The sequence below is a fragment of the Tursiops truncatus genome, chromosome 15 (genome assembly GCF_011762595.2).
Source record: "Tursiops truncatus isolate mTurTru1 chromosome 15, mTurTru1.mat.Y, whole genome shotgun sequence".
Lineage (NCBI taxonomy): Eukaryota > Metazoa > Chordata > Mammalia > Artiodactyla > Delphinidae > Tursiops > Tursiops truncatus.
Window position 1 is genome coordinate 73,169,510 of NC_047048.1, and position 14,248 is coordinate 73,183,757.

Here is a 14,248-nt window from a genome sequence, read left to right on the forward strand (position 1 = left end):
ATACCCAGCACCTGGCACATAGTAGGCTCTTAATAAATACTTGTTGAGGGAATAAATGACAAATGTAATCAACTCCCACTAGTCCACTCACTTGATATGGTTGTTGTGAAGATTAGATATATTGTATATAAAACAGCCAGCATAGTGCCTGGACCATAGTAGGTGCTCAGTAAATAGGAACGCGCATTATTAAGATGCTAGGATGTGCCCATTTTCCAGATTTGGGAATTGAGGCTCTTAGGAATGGGTAACATATCCAACAGCACACAATATGTTCAGAGTCGGGCTTTGAACCCCCAGTCCACTGCACAGCCCCTGGAGGGCAACGGGCAGCAGAACAATACAATGGGCTGCAAATCCATGGGTCAGGTCTGGGCCTCAGGTGACCTTGATTCATGCAGTATTTTAGAAATGTCTGAATTAGCTGCCAATCCTTAAAAATCAGACGTCACAGGAAAAAAATATACAAATTTGTGGCTTCTGTTGAAAAATCAGAAAACCTGGCCGTCTCGGGCCCACAGTGCTACGTGGGACAGACAGTCCTGATCCGAGAGTTTGCTGCACCGTCTTAGACAGCTGAGTCCTCCACAGTCCCCACCGCTCCACGCTGTCTCACCTGCTCCCAGCCTGCTCTCCTGTTTGCGTGACGGCCTGTCCCCTGGTGGCTTCTGCCTAGGAGCCTCGGGTGGCTTTTTAGAGACGACGAGAGGGAGGCCCCAAGGAATCGTCCTCAGAGAACCCTGGTTACGACAGTAAGTCAGGCCCAGGGCTAGTGGCAGTGGGAATGGGGAAGAGAAAGAGGTGGATTTGACAGACCGGAGAAATAATGTATCTGCTGTGGTGGGATGCCGGAGCCGATTCTGAAGATTTAGTTGGGGCAGGAATATCTGTGAGTCTCCAGATATATATTTTTTAATGGTAAGTTTGGATGAACCGTCAGTGTTAGCCTCTCCCTCCTTACCACCATCATCATCATTATCTAAGCCGGGGGTCAGGAGACTACCACCCACTGGCCAGGTCAGGCCCCCTGCCTGTTTTTGTAAATAAAGTTTTACTGAAACACAGCCATGCTCGTCGGTTTACATATCATCTATAGCTGTTTCTGCACCGCAAGGCAAGACCCGAGCAGTTGCAGTAGAGACTATGGCTTGTGAAGTCTAAAATATTTAGTATTTGGCCCTTTAAGAGCAAGTTTGGTGTCCTGACCTGGACTAATATGTTCTGAATATTTACTATATATGCAGTGGTCTCCTCTCATGCTCTACATGTATTAACTTATGTGATCCTCAAAAAATCTGTGGAAAAACCACAATGAAATACCACTATGCCCCCAGCCAAATGGCTATAATAAAAAAGACAATACCTGTGTTCAGGAATGTGAAGCAACTGGAACGCTTAAACATTTCTGGCTGGGAAGTGTAAACTGGTTCAACCATGTCACATATCCTATATCCCAGCAATTCTACTCCCAGGTGGATAAGCCAAAGAAATGGGTTCATGTCTACCAAAAGCCACGTGTAAGGATGCTCACGGCAGCTTAGTTCACAACAGACCCAACCAGAGACAACCAAAATATCCATCGGTCGTTGAATAGATGAATATCTGTCATCTATTTATATGACGGAATACTACATAGCAATGAAAAGGACACGTGGCTGACATACACAGCCATGTGGATGAATCTCACAGACGTGATGTTGAGTGAAAAAAGCCAGATACAGAGAGCACATATGATATGATTCCATTTATGTGAAGTTCTTGAACAGGCAAAACCAATCCACGGTGATAAAAGTCAAAATAGAGGTGGTGGCGGTTTTGGCTGGAAAGGCGTATGAGGGAACCTGCTGGGGGCTGGAAATGCCCTACAGCTTGACCCGGGCGGCACTTACACAGATGCACAGACGTGTGAAAATTCCCTGAAAATTCACTTAGGATCTATGCTCCTTACCTTATCTCAGTTCAACAAATCAGAACTAGAAAAAGTATGTCCTAGGGAACAAAGAGATTAAGGTATAATCACACAATGGAAGGCTATACAACAAGAATGAAGGACCTACACTCACACGTAACAACATGGGAATTTCAAGAGTGTTAAGCAACAAAAGCTGGATACAGAATTAGTCTACAATGCTGGAAGTCTGAGTAATGGGTGTCCTTTTGGGAGCGGTGGTTGCTGGGAGTTACATGAGGGGAACTTCATGACCTACGTGAGCGCTGGTTACATGTGTCTGCTCAGTTTTTGAAAATTCATTGAACTGTACACTCTATATGCACACTTTCTGTAAGAAAGTTCTGCTTTGGCAAAATGTTACAAAATAGTACCCTCATATCACGGGGCACACACCACACACACACACACACACACACCACACACACACACACACACACACACACACACACACACACTGGAACATTATTCCGTCCCGAGAAAGAAGGAAATCTTGCCATTTGCATCAACATGGACATACTTTGAGGACATTATGCTAAGTGACGTAAGTCACAGAAAGACAAATACTGTGTGATATCACTTGTATATGGAATTCAAAAGAGCTGAACTCATAAAAACAGAAAGTAGAATGGGTGTTACCGGGGGCGGGGGGTGGGAGAAGTGGGGAGATGTTGTTTAAAGGGACAAACTTACAACTAGTAAATAAGTGAGTCCTGGAGATCTAATACACAGCACAGTGATTCTAGGCAACAGTACTGTATTATAGACATCAGACTTGCTAAGAGAGACTAGGTCTTAGTTATTCTCACCACAGAAAGGAAAAGATTAGGCAACGTGATAAAGGTTTAGCTAACATGACAACGGCAATCACACTGCGCTATACACATGTATCGAATAAGCATGTTGTACGTGTTAAACTTACACAATGTTGTATGTCAAATATATCTCAATTGAAAAAACCAAACACTCTTACATTGCCATTTGCAGCAACAGAGATAAACCTAGCATTACACTTAGCGAAGTAAGTCAGAGAGAGACAGATATGTGATATCACTTATATGTGGAATCTAAAAATAAAACAAATGAATCTAATACAAAACAGAAACAGACTCACAGACACAGAAAAACAAACTTATGGTTACCCAAGGGGAAAGGGATGGGGGGATGGGGGAGAGATAAATGAGGAGCACGGGATTAACAAACACTACACCTGAAACAAATAAGCAACAAGGATCTACTGCATAGCACAGGGAATTATATTCAATATCTTGAAATAACCTATAATGGAAAGTAATCTGGAAAAATATAACTGAATCACTCTGCTGTACCCCTGAAACTAACACAATATTGTAAGTCAACTTTACTTCAATTTCAAAAAATGAAAAATAAAACAATACTCCTAGAAACAGAGACTATCATTTGAGAAATGAGAAAACTGAAGCAGAGGATGTAAGTAAGCTGCTCAAGGTCACACATGTAATAAGTGTCGCCGTCTGAGCCCAGGTAGTCGGGCTCCCGTGTCGTGATCGCCAGGGCCGAGCCCCACCGCCTCTCCCAGCCAGGAAGGGGGACTCACCTTGGAGTAGTCAAAGCCGTGCTTCTCCTTCACTCCGTTCCGACACAGTGTGTAGTTATAAAAGCGGGAGTTTTTAAGGAGGCCGACCCACTCCTTCCAGCCAGGCGGTACGTAGGAGCCGTTGTATTCATTAAGGTACTTCCCAAAGAAAGCTGGAGGGGAGAAGGACCAGGAGGCCACGTGAGCACACAGAGAGCAAAAGCCATCTCTGTCCGTCAGCCGACAGCCATTTCTAAACCATGGCAGGCCCAGAGCCTGGCGACAGCACTGCCCTCTGAGCCACGGAGCCCTTTGGCAGGCAAGTGCAGCCTATGACCCCCTTCTCAAATGTTCTCACGCGCAGAAAATAAAATATAGAAGATTACAGAGAAAATCAATTATTTTGAAATACAGTTATCAAAATATTAGGAGAATTTGCCATATAGTAACGTGTCCTTAAAAAAAACGAAGATTAAACGCAAGACCTTGCAAGGAATGATCATTTCAAAGTAGTGATGAGTGAGAATATTTGATTTCGCGACACCTACAGCAACTGCAACGGAATACTGAAACACCAGCGATTTCTACGATGACAACGGTATAGATTCTGCCGATGCACCGTGGTTAGGGGCTTACATTCAGGACTGAAGCAATGTCAAGTGTCAGTCGTAGGTCAGTGAAAACCAGAGCATCATTTTTTCCCACTCAAGTTTAGGGACCCCCTTGGATTCTATCTACTACACGGCGTCTAGAAGGGCTAACGTTTAAAAAAATGGACCGAGACCGATTGTAGGTGGGGGCATGGGGCATCTGGAGGTCTCACACGCTGCCGGTGGACGTGCAGACCGATCCAGGCGCGGTGGAAAACTGCTCAGCAGCGTCTGCTAAACTTGACCATAGTCACGCCTTCTGACCCAGCGATTTGCATCCTGGGTATTCACTCAGAAGAAATGCATTCCTAGGTTCGCCAAAAGTCACAGGCAGGACAGGCTCATAGCGGCACTACTGACAATAGCAAATAACTAGAAACAAAACAGATGTCCATCCACACAAGAATGGAGAAATACACCGCATGTTTGTATATCCGAACATGACATAGAACTAAGAAGGACTAGTGCCACGTTCACTAACACGAACACATCACAACAACCAAACAGTGTCAAGAGAAATAAAGCAGATATAAAAGTATGATCCCATTTACATGAAGTTCAAAGACAGGCAAAAGGAATCTATGGTTTTGAGAAGAAAAGCCGTGGCTACTGCTGGACGTGGGGCGAGGGGGATGGAGGGGGCGCGGGACTTCTCGGGTGATGATGGTTTTGTTCTAGTTCTTGCTGGAACACGGGTGGTTCAGTTGGTGAAACTCCACGGAGCTGGGCATTTAGAGCGGCTAAAGTGCACGTCTCTGCAGGCGCGCTTCACACCACCAGCAAAGCTTACTTAAAAAAAGAATCACCCTAATTCATCGGGACGGGGATACACCCCCGAACTTTCTGTGGGTGGTGAGGTAACACAGATCTTTGCGATACTTTTTTGTTCTTTTTTTTTCTCCTCAGTGAGCAAGTGTGATTTTTAATAATTATAACCTATAAAGCCGTTTTTTAGCAATGGAAAAATCTGTGAGAGTTTTTCTAGAGACAGAGGCGCTAGGCCAGCCCTCTCTTCCAGATGAGGGCACTGGGGCTCCGAGACACTCAGAGAACCGCTGCCGAGAGAGCGGCGCTATGGAAGGATTGGAAGAGATGCTGCAAGCAGAGGGCTCAGCACCCCTCCTGGCAAAAAGCGAGGGTCTAGTAGGTGTCAATTCAGAGCCCAAGATGAGAAGAGACAGACGGGGAGGCGAACATGCATAGAGGAAGGAGGAGTGGGCCAGGGTTGCTATGATGCCAGCAGAGGTGAGATGGGCCCTTCCACTTAGAACCTTCTAGAAAGCATGAAGGGCTGCTTGAGACCTGTTGGTCCAGAGAAGAGAGGCTTGGGCCAGGAGAGGCTGCCATGGAGCCGGAGCCCTCTATGGGGTTTTCCTGGACACCTGGCAGATGGCCGGCACTGCCCAGGGGTAGGAAGACCCCTCAGCCCCTAAGCAGCTGGATTCCAGAATCCCCCAGGCTCTAGGCAAAGGCAAGCGTTTCCATGAAATCCTCCCCTGGCACAAAGGACCAGGAAGTGAGTGCTCATGACGGAGGAGCTGATGAACTGCTTCCTAGAAGGATGTGGGCACGAGGAGGAGGTGAAAATAGGAAGGGAAGACCCCCAGCAGCCTCGGGGGAAGGCCCAGGGCGCAGCCTCCCTTCACGTGGTAGGACAGTGCAAAAATAAACGGAAAGGAGCCCTGGGCAGCAGGGGAGCTGGGAAACCGGCTGCCCTGGCTGAGTCCTGGGTAACATCCAATATGCACAGAGTGAAATGTAACCCGGTGAGGGGTGCCCAATTCAACAGCACCTGCATGTCCCGGCTGGGGCATCAAGGATGGAGATGCCGGCTGGAGGCAAGAGGCAGCATAAAAGCACCAGGTAAGCTCAAGGCGTGAGCCTCCTTCTCTAGAACGTGGCACAGACACTTGCTCCGTCCGCCCCCGGAAAGCAGTGGCTCTCAGCCAGGGGTAGTTTTGCCCCTTAGACACTTGGCAGTGTCTGCAGACATTTTAGGTTTGTCACAACTTGGGGAAGAGGATGCATCTAGCAGGCAGAGGCCCGGGAGAATGCTAAGCATTCGACAGAGCTCAGGACAGCCTCCATTACAGAGAATCATCCGGCACAAAATGTCAACACCCTGGAGCTGAGAAAAACCCTGATTTAAGTAACTCCACCTGGCCCTCAGCACCTCCTTCCCATCAGTAAAAGAACCACACTGTGAGAGCTGAGAGGGCCCCTGGAGACCAAGCACAGTCCAGGAAACAAGATCTACCAAAGCTCAATAACCTTACTCCCCACTCCCGACGCTTCTTTCCATAGGTAGGGAGCTCTACTCTGATAACACGCCTAGCCTCTTCCTTTCTCTCCTATTCTGCCTTGGGGAAGACTGACACAGCAGGGGCAGCAAACCTTTCCTTAAAGGCCCAGAGAGTAAATATTTTAGGCTTCAAAGGCCAGACAGCCTCTATTGCAACTATTCAACTCTGCTGTTGCGGGAAACAGTCACAGACAAATGGGTGTGGCTGTGTTTCAATAAAACTTTATTTATAAAGGCAGATGGAGGGCCGGATCTGGCTTGTGGGTTGCAGTTTGCTGACCCTTAGCATATGTGTCTGGTGAGTTTGGTGGGACAAACTGGACACACGTAACCCAATCCTTCTGTTGCCTTCCTGTGGGGAGTGATCTACCCCCAGGCACTGCTAGTTCAAGCGGGCTTGGCTCAGTGAGAAGTCTGTCTGACTCTGGAGTTTAGCATCAGGAAGCCCAAATGCCCTCAGAAGGAAGCCAGATCCTCCAACTTGGACTTCATCAGATTCCTCAAAGTACTATTTTGGCTTCCATCTGCTGACTCCTTAATTTTATTTCTCATTTGGTTCAAAACTTCAACAAGGAAGAAGGTGATCTTAATAAGCATCCCCTCAAAGCTCCCCAACACTTTCTCATGATAAATAATATTGGTGGTGGTGTAAACGTTTTCTTTTCAAACAACTGAATTAAAAAGAGTAAAACAATCGAGAGAAAAATATTAAGTAAATAATAGAATCAGTGTCCCAGGCATGTAAAGATCAATATATCCATTTAACAACTATTTATTAAACACCTAAGGTATGCCAGGAGCTGTCTAGTCACTGGAAACACAGCAGTAAAGAAGACCCTCAGGATCCCTGACTTCACGGGACTCACTTTCTAGGGAGGAGGACTGTGACAAATAAAGATGGTGGTGATCGTGACAACACGATGAAGAAAATAAAGGATGATGATGCAACCAAGTGGCCAGAGATGGACCACGGGAGGTACCACTGGGCTGGGTAGTCAGGGTTGAGGAATGATGAGAATGCGTCAGAGGGAATATGGGAATATAAGGAAAACTTCTCCAGGCCGAAAGAACAGCAAGTGCAAAGGTCCTGAGGCAGGAACAAGCTTGGGGCACACATCCCCTGAAATATTACATGCCAGATTTTTCATTTCGTGTGCATTTTCCTGGAAACACAGCTTCTGACACATTTTGTAGGGAAGACAGGACCACAAGTCATTTCAGAAGCACGGAACTTCACTCTCTTGGTTTGCAGAAGAGTGAACGAAAGCCCAGAGAAGGAGGCTCACTGAATCCCCCACTGGGGGAACAAGGTTCCCTCCCAGGTCTCTCCAGTCCCCAGCTCATGATCCTACTGGTTTGTTCCTGAAGATACAGGCTAAGGTCTTTCTGATGAATGTGCAACTTGAAATGCTAAAGGCCTAAATTCTTGGCCCTGCTGGTGGGATAGATATTTCTTGGGGGTGGGAGGTGGGGTGACTTTTTGGAAGCCCACCCCTGCCTATTATTTTCCAATGCCATGGGTGTCAACACATCCGGAGCTGCTTCCTCTGTTAGAATCTTCTCTTTCACATCTCCCTCCTCTTTCTAACCCCCAATCCTTCAAAACTCCAGAGTTTATTATTCAGCCTCCACAAGGCCCTAGAAAACAGGGCTTCAGTCAAAGGCTTTCAGGGCCAAATTAGATTTTGCTCTCACTTGATTAGATTTCACCAAGGCAGTTTTTAAAATGGTTACTCCGGTACCAGTTGAGGTGTGAGAAGCAAATTAGCATGGGCCCCTGGGGCACTGGGACTGGGAGATACAGGCAGGAGAATGAGCTGGAATTAAAATCAAGATTAAAAATACAGCCCATGTCATGGTTGCAGACTGGAGTCGCTGAGCCTTCGCCGCTGGGATGGTATAAAGGAAGAGCAAACTGGGGGCTGCTGCGGGGGTGTAACAACTTGGCAGGCAGATTAAGAGGAATTAAATGCCAGGCCAGGAAACACCACTGACAATGTGCTGGCTGATGGCTGCCCCTAGGATGCAGGGCTGGCATCAACGGAAGGGACAGAGCACTTACTGGGTCCTGTGTACCAGGCACTGGGTAGAAATTTACACCTGGCAACAGAGACTTTTGTTTTGCCTGCCTCGTCCTGACTACGATTCTTTGGGTACCACTGCTTCCTTCTGTAAGTATGCATGGCTGCTCTTAACTCCTGACTCCAGGGCTGCATGCATAATCTCAGCCTGACGAATCAGAGCTCTACATTCCTCTGGCTCCTGCCATTGGTTCAGGGATAGGCATGTGACCCAAGCTGGGCCAATGAGAGTCAGCCCTGGGATTTTAGGGAGCTACTGGGAAGAAGTTTTTCTTTCATGGGGCTTGAAGCTGGTGGGATATAAGCTTGAAACTGCTGGCAGCCATCTTGCCACCAAGAAGGGGAGAGTCTGTTTGAAGGTGAAGCAACATGGAAGAAAGCAGCAGAGGTGAGTGATGGAGACATGGAGAGAGAGAGAGAGGTGGAAAGAGAGAGAAATATGCTGGTGTGAGTTCCTGTGTCCACTCTTACCTGAAGCCACCTTTAATGCTAGCATTTTCAGTTACAGTGTTTCCCAATTTTAGGGGACATTGGACAATGGGGACATTTTTAGTTGTCACAACCAGCATCAAGTGGGTGGAAGCAAGGGATGCTGGTAAGCATCCTATAATGCACAGGATGGCTCCCCAGGAAAAAGAATTATCTGGTCCAAGATGTCAGCAGTGCCAAGGGTGAAAAACCCTGAGTTAGGTAAACCAATAAATCCCACCACTCCACTTATGTTGTTGTTTTGTTTGCTTAATTCACTTTGGGTTGAGGTCTTTCACCTGCAATTAAAAGACCCAAGGAGAAGACAGTGAGGTGCTCAGTGTACAGCAGGGTTTTGGCAAAGCAGATGTGGCCCGCCACCTGTTTTTGTAAACAGTCTCACTGGAACACAGCCACACCCACCTGTTTACGTGCCTTCATGCCTGCTTGCACACTGCAATGGCAGAGCTGGGTAGCTGCAACAGAGACCATGTGGCTGCAAGTCCCAAATATTTACAATCTGGCCCTTTGCAGGCAAAGTTTTCTCACCCTGGGTGCAGAGCAAAATTCCCTGCATGGGGTGAAGGGTCCCTCTGGGATCTGAAACACGGCTGTGGTGACCTGGAGCGGTGATGCCAGTGCAGCAGAAGTAGACTCGGAACTGGGACAGGGTGCTGTGGGCTCCAGAGTGCAAAGGAGTGACACAAGGGGGATGGCCACGACAACAGAACAGGAGCCGCCAGTTACGGGCTGTCCTCGCCCTTGCACGGTCCCGATATGCACAAATGTCAGTTTCCACACTTTGGTTAAATGATACCAGTCTCCCACAGCATGGTTCAAATTTAGCTACGGCAGCATACTAACTGTAATTGCATGGAGTACAAATTTCACTGCTAGCTCCTCTGTCCACAAATCACTGTGTCAATAACAGATGCCCATACGATCAGCCACATCTCCTCTTGCAAGGTCCATCAGTGACTGGTTGCCGTCCACCTGTTACTCAGTTCACGTGCAGACAGCAACGCAAGTAGTTGTGTTGCCTCCCTGTCTCCCAGGGATATACCTACAAGACATTTTACAAAAGTGAATTCTCAAAAGGAGACAGCTGGCCACCAGAGGCGAAAGTGCAGCAAAGAAATGAAAAGTTTGAACGCTGAAATTGAAACCTGAGTTGAATGTCAATGGAGTCATAGAGGAGGTGGAGCTGACCGTGGGAATGTTGACACTCACTGTTTGGGAAACTGTAGACAAGTGGCTGAACGAACTTAGCCAAAGGTGAACTTAATCATCGATGTAAGTGAGGAAAAGTGGTTGTGATGACAAGGAGGAAGATATCCCAGGGGAAGGGATGTTAAAGGGATTCTTGGAGATATTTCACAACACTGAAAGCTGTGTGACCTTGAGTAAGTTGTTTAATCTCTCCATGCCTCAGTTTCTCCATTTATAAAATGGGGATAACAGTACCTACCTCCTGGGGTGGTCGTGAGAACTAATATATGCACATTGCTTAGAAATGGCACATGACAAGCGCCCACTAAGTGTTATAGTTTCATTAGCACCAACGCATCCCCCTTTTTGGCCAACTTCTTCCTCCGTTAATACCATGTCTAATGGAAGCCCTGCAGAGACAGATGTCAGAACCCAGCCTCTCCCCCTCCCCACACAGAGAGGATTCTCATCCCCCAGGTCCCGCCCTATCGCTCTCTCCTGGTCCTGCAGGCCCGGGCAGGCAGCTCTTGTCGGAAAGCTGAGCGCCTGCTTCCCCTCCTGACTGCTGCTTTCTTCGTGTGTCTGAGTTTAAGTGCTGCTGGGGAACCATTCAGAGGCTGATGGGAGAACCAGGCCCTTCTGTTATCTCTCCTAGCCCTGATTCTAACTGAAATTGCCTCGTAATGATTGCCTTTGTGGTCTGTAAAAACTGTGTCTTGCGGCGACCGGAGACTGATACTAGCTGGCGGTAAACCTGGCACAGGAGGGCAGATGGGGGCATCACTTTGCATACAGGGAGACGGAGGGTTTCGGCAGCTGGAGTAAAGCAGGCATGCCGGCTCATTCTCTGTGCTGCAGAGCGGGTCAGATCGGGCCAGGGTTGGGGTCACTATTGTTTTGCACCTCCAGGCAGTGATTCCCCTTAGTCTGGGTGGTGACTGTATCACATGGGAGGTGGTTCAGGAGAGCAGCCAGGCGTGCCAAACCGTCTGGTCGGCCACCTCCTAACACTCACCCCAGGCAAGTGACTTCACCCCTCTGTGCCTCACCGGACAAGGATGATAGCACACCACTGCCTGCTGTCACGGGCAGCGGAAGACCCAACATGTGTACGGAACAGAAAATTGTACCTGGCACATGCCAAGTACCTAGCAAGTGGCGGTGAGCGGGACCGACAGCACCTCCACCTTTGGGACCCTCCCCTCCTCCACTGTGGGACATCTGGATGGAACGGTCAACAGGGCTGTTTCAAGGACACTGGCGTCTCTGAGCACACATTCATCCCACACCATCTTCGCCCACGTCCTACATTAGAGAGAATCGATAAATAACTGAGTCAAAATATTCCGGGGGCTTCCCTGGTGGCGCAGTGGTTGAGAGTCCGCCTGCCGATGCAGGGGACACGGGTTCGTGCCCTGGTCCGGGAAGATCCCACATGCCGCAGAGCGGCTGGGCCCGTGAGTCATGGCCGCTAAGCCTGCGTGTCCGGAGCCTGTGCTCCGCAACGCGGTCCGGAGGCCCGCGTACCACAAGAAAAAAAAAAAATTCTGGAATGGACTGGTTGATCATGCTACATTTCACTATTTATATCCAAATATAAACATTTCATTAAATATTTATTCATTTTGATTGGTAGTTTCCCCCATAATTTGGAGCCAATATACCAATATATACACACATGCATACACACGTGTGCGTGCACACAGAGACACACACTCTCTCTCTCTCTCTTTCAGGTGACCCCTGAAAAGCCATGGCCACTACACCCCTGGTTCCTCTTAAATACAAAGGTCCCAAGTGTCCATCAAGGTGTCCTTCCCCACCCAAGGGGCAGGTATATGTCTGAACTTGGCCAATCAGACTCTGCCCTGGGACTTTGAATCTTGAGCTAGGAGACTCAAAAGTGGAAGAAAGGGTTGGATTTCTGTAACACCGCCCATGAGACAGTTGCTCAAAAGCTGCAGTCGGAATCCTCAGATCCAGTGTTTGGGAATCCAAATGAAAGAGGCAAGGCCATCAGGATGATGTAGTCCCCAAAGAGAAATGTGTCTTTTTGCTCCTCCATCCTCATGTCTTTGCGTACAGAGGAAATGGCCTCCACCTGGACTTGGTGCCGCCCCTTTTGTCCCTATAACCCAGACCCCGCCCCCAAATGGCCAGAAGGACCCTTCTGAACCCAACACCCTTCTTGTCATTCCCCTTCAGTGACTCCCCCGCCTGTCCTGCTACCTCCGCCCACATCTGCCGTCACTCACCCCTCTGCTCACTGTTCTGGCCACTCCCAGTCTCTTGTTCCTTAAAATGTTCCAAACTCACTGCCACCTCAGGGCATTTGCACCTGCTCTTCCCTTGGCCTCAGACACTTGCCTTCTCCCTTCTCACATGGACTGGCTCCTTCTCACTGTGACGTCTCAGATTAGATGTCACCTCTTCTGAGAAGGTGTCTCTGATCACCTTGCCTAAGGCCACCCAGCCCTCTCACCAGGCTATTTATCTTCTCCGTAGCACTCAGCGCTCTCTGAAATTATCCTGTAGGTGTGTTTGTTTTCTTGTTTATCATCATTTCCCCAAGGATATTGGGTCCACAAGGCAGAGGCCTTTTCTGGGTGCTGTAGCCCTAGCCCAGTACCTGGCTAAGAGTGGGCACACAGTGACAGCTGCTGACAGGGCGCCTGGGTCGATGGACTTCGGGGAGGCACACAGGTAGGGCAGCGCAAGACTGCCCCCGTCCAGTGTCTTAAGCCTCACACCCTCCCTGGGAGGGCAGGAGGGCTGGAGAAGTGGCAGCCAAATGTTTTACTAGAAGGGATTTCTATCACAACATCTGCAGGAGGGAATGCTACACGTTGGAAAAAGGCTACGTGGAGGTGGTGGAGATGTCAGTCCGAAGCCTGTCTGTGTGCAAAGCACAGGGAACACGTATCAGACCAACTGGGGCGATCTGCACCCCCCAGCGGACGCTGGCGATGTCTGGAGTCTTTTCTGTTTGTCACAACTAGGGGAGGGGGGTGCTACTGGCATCTAGTGGGTAGAGGCCAGGGATGCTGCTAGACACCCTCCAGTGCACAGGACAGCCCCACAGCAAAGAATGATCTGACTTCAAAGCATCAGTGGCGCCGAGGTCAAGAAACTCTGTGCTGGGTGTACAGTTTCAAAAGTTACGTGGGTCTCTGGCGATGGGGACAGGGGTGCGGTGTGGCTTTGAGGAACTTGGGTTCCAGAAACTGGAGGGCCAGGGTTTGAGCCCTGCCTCCTTGGGCAGACGAGTGTTCCTCTCTGAGCCTCAGTGACTTCATCTGTAAAATGGGGGCCACAGCAAATGAGATCATGTCTGTCAAAGAGTAAGAACTCCAAAAAAAGGAACTGTGAGTTCCCAAAATATAGCCTTTACGGGGGCAGGTGTGTGTGTGTGTGTGATGAGAACTCAGGTCTCTGGAGAAATGAAAATGGTTGTTAGAAACCAGATTCGACGGCATCTTGGAAAATGACAAGGCCCCTTGGAGACTCCAGTAATGAGCTCAGGGGAGGATGTTTACACGGCACAAAGACACCGGCTGAGCATGACACACATCTATTAGCGGAGATGGGCCAGAACGCGGAGCCGAGCCAATGACAATAAACAACGTTTGCCAAAGCGATTCGGAAAGGTCAGTGAAAAATGAAGTAGAACGCTGGAAAAGTCCATCTTTCCCAGGATAAACCACCCCGTTTCACAGGCAAGGAGTTTGGGAAAACACAAAGGGGTCTTCACCCTCCATGACCTCTTCCAAATTCCAGTTGGCCCGTGCCTCTTTCACACGTTTTGCCATTGTTTAATTAAATATTTATTGAACATCTACCACATACCAGGTACTGTTCTATGTCTTAGGAGTGAAGTGGTGAACAAGACAGACAAACTTCCCAGTTCCAGATTATTTCACGTGTTTATCCCTCTCCCAGTGAGATGATAATATCTGGCCATTTTTACGTATCGTTTGGATGGTTAACAAAACTTAATCTTTTCCTTCAGGTCAATTCATTTGATGCCAAACAGGC

At 48.4% G+C, this 14,248-nt stretch overlaps 1 protein-coding gene across 10 annotated transcripts in view; it reads right to left on the reverse strand.

Moving 5' to 3' along the window:
• Positions 1–14,248, reverse strand: part of SULF2 (sulfatase 2) — a 140,481-nt gene that overhangs the window by 45,752 nt on the left and 80,481 nt on the right. For 9 of the 10 annotated variants that reach the window (XM_033841146.2, XM_033841143.2, XM_033841147.2 and 6 more), the window contains one exon: positions 3,525–3,676. The exons of the other annotated variant lie outside the window; for it this stretch is intronic. In XM_033841146.2, coding sequence (XP_033697037.1) covers positions 3,525–3,676 — 152 coding nt within the window. The remainder of the gene's footprint in view (positions 1–3,524; positions 3,677–14,248) is intronic. 10 annotated transcript variants of the gene reach the window in all.